Source organism: Procambarus clarkii, chromosome 43 (genome assembly GCF_040958095.1).
Source record: "Procambarus clarkii isolate CNS0578487 chromosome 43, FALCON_Pclarkii_2.0, whole genome shotgun sequence".
Taxonomy (NCBI): Eukaryota; Metazoa; Arthropoda; class Malacostraca; order Decapoda; family Cambaridae; genus Procambarus; species Procambarus clarkii.
In genome coordinates, this window is record NC_091192.1 from 31,664,883 (window position 1) to 31,673,062 (window position 8,180).

General features: G+C 53.4%; 1 protein-coding gene across 1 annotated transcript; it reads left to right on the forward strand.

Annotated features, from left to right (window-relative positions):
• Positions 1–1,768: 1,768 nt before the first annotated feature.
• LOC123755669 (uncharacterized) lies at positions 1,769–7,072 on the forward strand. The gene is made up of 3 exons (XM_069299924.1): positions 1,769–3,163; positions 5,943–6,063; positions 6,189–7,072. Exons 1-3 carry the CDS (start codon positions 1,769–1,771, stop codon positions 7,070–7,072), a joined length of 2,400 nt encoding a protein of 799 aa, XP_069156025.1.
• The last annotated feature ends 1,108 nt before the right edge of the window (positions 7,073–8,180 follow it).

An 8,180-nucleotide genomic window follows, 5' to 3' on the forward strand; every position in this document is an offset into this window, starting at 1 on the left:
ACATTGTTATCTAAGTAACTCGCAGTTGTTGGTGAACGTGAATAACTTAGGCTCAATATATGATCTATACTTCAGCAAATAAGAACAGAAGAATAAGTCTGCATCACTCCTAGGACTCAAGTGGCCGTAAATAGGCAAGGTCTGCGAGGCGGGAGTCCACGCTGCGCGGGTCTGCGAGGCGGGAGTCCACGCTGCGCGGGTCTGCGAGGCGGGAGTCCACGCTGCGCGGGTCTGCGAGGCGGGAGTCCACGCTGCGCGGGTCTGCGAGGCGGGAGTCTCCGTCATGCAGGAAATCATCTGATTTTCCTTTTAAGCTTAAAGCTTTACCTTCCCAAAATGTTCAGGAATTTAGAGTCCCTTACAATGTGCCTCCAGCTTTGTTACACACAAGGAAACTGTCCACAAACATTGATCAATAGTTTAATATACTGTGCACAGCCATTGGGTCCTGTAGCACAGTAGACTACGTTCTCGGTTCACAACAGAGGCATCTGGGTTCAATCCCCGGGCAGGAAAGGAACGGTTGGGCACGTTTTCTTTCCCCTGACACCTTTATTCATCTAACCAGCCTCGATAAGCTCAAGTATACGCTTTCTGACCCCCGACACAAGTTACAGCCCCTCTCCTTTGCCAGGTAAGTCCACTACGGGCTCACCACAGCCCGTGCTACTTGCCACTTTTGTTCCAAGAAGCTGAATCTAAAACAGCAACAACAAAAAACCGATAACGAACATATATTTGCGTTGTCTCTAATGACCTTGTGGATGCCGCCGCTATGGAAGCCGTCCGTGCCTGTCGCTATCTCCCAGAAGCGATTTAATTACTCTGATTTTTACCCTTCTCATTCCAAGCACAATCCGCAATAGAATTAAAAGGTCCGTTACACAAACCCCTTAAAACGTATGTTAAGCTTGCAACGTATGAAATGCAACATTAATTACAACATATTGCATGACTAAGCCATGTAACCCGGGGGGGGGGGGCAATAAAGTCTATAATATACTTAGTTAAACGAATTTGGGGTTCACTTTCCGGGTCCATTACGCACCTTAATAACCTTTTCCACTACCGCTCACAGGAAGGGTATAGGGTACACCACCACCCACAGGATGGGCATGGGCTCCATATCAAACGGAACTATCTTACGACCGGGAGAGAGAGAGAGAGAACACTCCACCGGCAACCCGTTTCTCGCACTTGCTTCCTGTCAATATTGGCTTATTTAATAAGTGCATATGTGACATACTAATTGATTGTGAATATTTTAGTTTACCTTGAAAAGCTTCATAGAAAACACCGACCTCACCTAACCTTCTTAGTATGTTAAGATAAGCATCTTATTGCTTCTTATTTACAATTATTACTTAAACTATCAACGGTATACCGGCAACATTTAACCCATAACCATACCTGGTGTTTACACACTAGACAATCCTACCATTGCACACCCGGCACAACTTGGTGCCAGGGGAGGCCTGCCACTCTTCATGTCAGGTGGAAGCGTGGCACTCCACGCTTACGACAGCAATATATACATACAATATTATGGTGTTTAATGGTGGATGTTGTGAACTTTTCCTCTAATGTTGTACCCATAAGCGAAAATGTGTTTCCAGAATTCTTCCAAACACAACCCCATTCGCGCCTTCCTTGTCAGTTATAATGCGCTTTAAATAAGCAAAATTTACTATAAACGTGAGAGCGGCCGTTACGCTCAACACGCTATGCAAATGGTCGTTAGTGTGTGTTGGGTGGATGTGCGTGCATGATGTGGTCATGTTCAGGGTGGACGCTGCCGCCCAGAGCGCCGGCACGACGCTGCCGCCCAGAGCGCCGGCACGACGCTGCCGCCCAGAGCGCCGGCAGGACGCTGCCGCCCAGAGCGCCGGCGGGACGCTGCCGCCCAGAGCGCCGGCACGACGCTGCCGCCCAGAGCGCCGGCACGACGCTGCCGCCCAGAGCGCCGGCACGACGCTGCCGCCCAGAGCGCCGGCAGGACGCTGCCGCCCAGAGCGCCGGCGGGACACTGCCGCCCAGAGCGCCGGCGGGACGCTGCCGCCCAGAGCGCCGGCAGGACGGTGCCGCCCAGAGCGCCGGCGGGACGCTGCCGCCCAGAGCGCCGGCAGGACGCTGCCGCCCAGAGCGCCGGCAGGACGGTGCCGCCCAGAGCGCCGGCAGGACGGTGCCGCCCAGAGCGCCGGCAGGACGGTGCCGCCCAGAGCGCCGGCAGGACGGTGCCGCCCAGAGCGCCGGCAGGACGGTGCCGCCCAGAGCGCCGGCGGGACGCTGCCGCCCAGAGCGCCGGCAGGACGGTGCCGCCCAGAGCGCCGGCGGGACGCTGCCGCCCAGAGCGCCGGCGGGACGCTGCCGCCCAGAGCGCCGGCGGGACGCTGCCGCCCAGAGCGCCGGCAGGACGGTGCCGCCCAGAGCGCCGGCGGGACGCTGCCGCCCAGAGCGCCGGCAGGACGGTGCCGCCCAGAGCGCCGGCGGGACGCTGCCGCCCAGAGCGCCGGCGGGACGCTGCCGCCCAGAGCGCCGGCAGGACGGTGCCGCCCAGAGCGCCGGCGGGACGCTGCCGCCCAGAGCGCCGGCAGGACGCTGCCGCCCAGAGCGCCGGCAGGACGCTGCCGCCCAGAGCGCCGGCAGGACGCTGCCGCCCAGAGCGCCGGCAGGACGCTGCCGCCCAGAGCGCCGGCAGGACGCTGCCGCCCAGAGCGCCGGCAGGACGCTGCCGCCCAGAGCGCCGGCGGGACGCTGCCGCCCAGAGCGCCGGCAGGACGGTGCCGCCCAGAGCGCCGGCAGGACGGTGCCGCCCAGAGCGCCGGCGGGACGCTGCCGCCCAGAGCGCCGGCGGGACGCTGCCGCCCAGAGCGCCGGCGGGACGCTGCCGCCCAGAGCGCCGGCAGGACGCTGCCGCCCAGAGCGCCGGCAGGACGCTGCCGCCCAGAGCGCCGGCGGGACGCTGCCGCCCAGAGCGCCGGCAGGACGCTGCCGCCCAGAGCGCCGGCAGGACGCTGCCGCCCAGAGCGCCGGCGGGAAGCTGCCGCCCAGAGCGCCGGCAGGACGCCTGGGCCTGGCATGGTCCATTAGTCATGCAGAAGTATCATCAGCGACAATAAGGAGGCCATGGCTACATACCCACCAGCGGTCATGCCCACCACAGGTGTGACTGACTTACAATCACCTGCTCCTTCCCAATAGGCCAGTACACCTGATAGCTGAGTGGACAGCACTCTGGACTCGTAGTCCTAGAAATCCGGTTAGATTCTCGGTGATGGCAGAAACAAAATGGGCCGAGTTTCTTTCACCCTGATGCCCGTTACCTAGAAGTAAATAGGTACCTGGTAGTTAGACTGTTGCTACGGGCTGCTTCCTGGGGTGTGTGGGTGGGTGGGTTGGTGGGGGTGTGGGTGTGTGTGTGTGTGTGTGTGTGTGTGTGTGTGTGTGTGTGTGTGTGTGTGTGTGTGTGTGTGTGTGTGTGTGTGTGTGTGTGTGTGTGTGTACTCACCTAGTTGTGTTTGCGGGGGTTGAGCTCTGGCTCTTTGGTCCCGCCTCTCACCTGTCAATCAACAGGTGTACAGATTCCTGAGCCTATCGGACACTATCATATCTACACTTGAAACTGTGTATGGAGTCAGCCTCCACCACATCACTTCCTAATGCATTCCATTTGTCAACCACTCTGACACTAAAAAAGTTCTTTCTAATATCTCTGTGACTCATTTGGGCACTCAGTTTCCACCTGTGTCCCCTTGTGCGTGTTACCCCTTGTGTTAAATAGCCCGTCTTTATCTACCCTATCAATTCCCCTCAGAATCTTGAATGTGGTGATCATGTCCCCCCTAACTCTTCTGTCTTCCAGCGAAGTGAGGTTTAATTCCCGTAGTCTCTCCTCGTAGCTCATACCTCTCAGCTCGGGTACTAGTCTGGTGGCAAACCTTTGAACTTTTTCCAGTTTAGTCTTATCCTTGACTAGATATGGACTCCATGCTGGGGCTGCATACTCCAGGATTGGCCTGACATATGTGGTATACAAAGTTCTGAATGATTCTTTACACAAGTTTCTGAATGCCGTTCGTATGCTGGCCAGCCTGGCATATGCCGCTGATGTTATCCGCTTGATATGCGCTGCAGGAGACAGGTCTGTGTGTGTGTGTGTGTGTGTGTGTGTGTGTGTGTGTGTGTGTGTGTGTGTGTGTGTGTGTGTGTGTGTGTGTGTGTGTGTGTGTGTGGAAAAAAATAAAAAGTTAGTAGTTAGTAACAGTTGATTGACAGTTGAGAGACGGGCCAAAAGAGCAGGGCTCAACCCCCGCAAGCACAACTAGATGAACATCCCCCCCCCCCTCACTAACTCCCCAGATGGCAAGCACAAGGGGAAGGAAACGATCAGGAGAAATCGCCAAGCCATCACGACTATATAGCCGTGGAAACGGGTCCAGGATAACGATTTAGGATGGGACGGGGAAAGGAATGGTGCCCAATCGCTTGGACTGTCGAATATTGAACGCTGACCTGCATTTAGCGAGACCAACGCTCTACCGTCCAGCCCAAGTGGTTGAGCCTCGTGGCAAGCACAAATTGCCATTACCCAACTTCAATTATCTTGGAGAAAATATTGAGGTCGTACAATGGGATCGAACCCACGTCCCCAGACTCCCCGTGCAAGTTCTTGTGCTTCCATTAGCTTTTTTTATTTAGATTTATATGTTAATTTATATATCTCATTATTAAATATTTGTGGATTCATAGCAAATATAAATACCTTTACATATATTTACTATGTCTAATATATTTGTATAACTATATCTTATATATTAAGAGTAAAACAGAGCATAACGAGAGAATCCTACGTTTTGGGAGGCCTTAGGCCTAAACAATATCCTCAATACCTGCACAACTCAACAGGTCTGCGGCTAAAATTATACAGCATGATTGCCTTGCCTGTATTAGGTAATTTACACAAAAAGTGGATTTTTGCAAATAGCCTTAATGTAACACCAACCCCTGGCTCATGGTGTAGAAGTTATCGTACTGGATCACGGGTGTGCATCTTGGCCGCAAAATGCTCCATTAGAAGGTCAGCCTTTGCTTGATGGATGGTAGAAAGGGTCGCATCATTGTTTACTGATGGGATAACGTCCTTGGATGAGTATCAGGTGGTTATCTTGGATGAGTATCAGGTGGTTATCTTGAGATGATTTCGGGTTTTTTTTTTTTTTAGTGTCCCCGCGGCCCGGTCCTCGACCAGGCCTCCACCCCCAGGAAGCAGCCCGTGACAGCTTACTAACACCCAGGTACCTAATTTACTGCTAGGTAACAGGGGCATAGGGTGAGAGAAACTCTGCTCATTGTTTCTCGCCGGCGCCTGGGATCGAACCCAGGACCACAAGACCCGCGTGCTGTCCGCTCGGCCGACCGGCTCCCCGACCGGTGACTCCATTCTCGACCCTACTCTTCCTCCTAATCTATCTATATATAATTGAAGATTGTCTTCCTGCAATATTTTTCTAAAGGATATGATATATGCTGTTACTTTAGTCTTTATGGGCCTCTGGGTCCAGATTCACGAAGCAGTTACGCAAGTACTTACGAACGTGTGCATCTTTCCTCAATCTTTGACGGCGCTGGTTACATTTATTAAACAGTTTACAAGCATGAAAACTTGCCAATCAACTGTTGTTATTGTTATAAACAGCCTTCTGGTGCTTCAGAGCTCATTAACTGTTTAATAATTGTAAACAAAGCGGCCAAAGATTGAGAAAAGATGCACAGGTTCGTAAGTGTTTGCGTAACCGCTTCGTGAATCTGGCCCCAGAGCCTTTTCCCTCCGGTTTCAGTGATGTGAAAAGGAGAAGAATGGTAGAACTTTAACCTCATACATCTAATCGAAGACTTGTTAAGTGTTATATTGTAAGCCGCCAATTAACCCGTTACGGCCCCAGACTAATTATTTAGCAATTGCTCAAAGAGTTAAAGAGCTGCCGAAGCGCCGCCGCCAGCAGCACCTTCTCTCCAACTGCTGCTTCATAAAAGAGAATATAAGTGGTTTACCAAACCAGAAACGTACGGACCCAAGCAACCCACCTAACCCATCGAGGCCGACGCGTGGAAAACGTCTATATTACCGTGCTTTAATTTCAACTGATACGTCGTATTCTTAACGGATTGGTCGATTCCGTTAAAAGCAGGAGGTACTAGACGAGGGGAACGGGTGGTTGCAGCACGAGGTACTAGACGAGGGGAACGGGTGGTTGCAGCACGAGGTACTAGACGAGGGGAACGGGTGGTTGTAGCACGAGGTACTAGACGAGGGGAACGGGTGGTTGCAGCACGAGGTACTAGACGAGGGGAACGGGTGGTTGCAGCACGAGGTACTAGACGAGGGGAACGGGTGGTTGCAGCACGAGGTACTAGACGAGGGGAACGGGTGGTTGCAGCACGAGGTACTAGACGAGGGGAACGGGTGGTTGCAGCACGAGGTACTAGACGAGGGGAACGGGTGGTTGCAGCACGAGCTACTAGACGAGGGGAACGGGTGGTTGCAGCACGAGGTACTAGACGAGGGGAACGGGTGGTTGCAGCACGAGGTACTAGACGAGGGGAACGGGTGGTTGCAGCACGAGGTACTAGACGAGGGGAACGGGTGGTTGCAGCACGAGGTACTAGACGAGGGGAACGGGCGGTTGTAGCACGAGGTACTAGACGAGGGGAACGGGTGGTTGCAGCACGAGGTACTAGACGAGGGGAACGGGTGGTTGTAGCACGAGGTACTAGACGAGGGGAACGGGCGGTCGTAGCACGAGGTACTAGACGAGGGGAACGGGTGGTTGCAGCACGAGGTACTAGACGAGGGGAACGGGTGGTTGCAGCACGAGGTACTAGACGAGGGGAACGGGTGGTTGCAGCACGAGGTACTAGACGAGGGGAACGGGCGGTTGTAGCACGAGGTACTAGACGAGGGGAACGGGTGGTTGCAGCACGAGGTACTAGACGAGGGGAACGGGTGGTTATAGCACGAGGTACTAGACGAGGGGAACGGGCGGTCGTAGCACGTGGACTCATCAACGTGTAGCATTATCCCCCCCCCCCACCCGTCATCTTGGTCCTGGAGGCCGCTGACGCAACTGACGCATTGGTCTACCTCCTCCCTTTCTCTATTACCAGTGGTGTTCTTGACATACAACTGGCACGGCAACAAGAGGCTGATCTGCATTCTGCATCAGCACTACAACCATCACGTCATGGTCACGTCACACATCTAACCTGGGCTAGGGTACAGTAGGCTAGGACAGCTTAGTCTAAGCTGGGATAGTATAGATTAGGCTAGAAGCGATGACGTAAAGGGGACCATAAGGAAGTTTTCTTGATGACTTACCCCAGCCCTTAGGTATGCTCCTTAACCTTGAGTGTACTTCCTATCTTCCCCAGCAAGGCTTGGGGGGGGGGGGTAGCTTGCAAAAGATTATTTGGGCTGGGTTTACAATTGTCAGGTTACTTCGACTTATTTTGTGCTTCCAGTTTCCACTTATGTCTGCTCGTCTTACTTTCCCCTCACTTTAAGGAGGTGGTGTTCTCCACATTATCAATTCCCCTCGACATCTTATATGTTGTGAGCTTGTCCTCCTCCGTTCTTCTCTCTCCAGGGCTGAGAGGTCTAGTTCCCTTAACCCATCCTCAGCGCTCAGGCACTAATCTTGCTCCAGTTGATACCTTTTGCTTACTTTTCTCCCTTTCCGATCGTCATTGCCTTACACCTGTTGGGATTGAATTCTAGCAACCATTTGTTTGCCCAATCCTGAAGTTTGTCAAGGTCATCCAGTAAGTTTCTGCAGTCTTCGTCGGTTTCTACATGTCTCATGAGCTTAAGAGTGGCCTGCAAACATTGACATGTGTGTGTGGAGGGAAGGTGGTGAAGTAATAAACAAATGGTTGAACAAGAGATTATTGTGTCAGCTCTTAGTGGTGTGTGTGGTCAAGTCTTGAGACAGGCTGAATGAAGGGTGTGGTACGTTGTGGAATGTGGACTGGAGGAGTGGGGGGGGGGAGGTAGGCAGGTGGACGAGTAACAGGCTGGTGTAATGACTAGGTTGTCTTCAACACACAAAATAGTTGTTCTTAAAAAGTAATGTTTAGTGACCATTCTGAGCCCGTTACTCCTTTGTTTTTAATGACGGCATCTT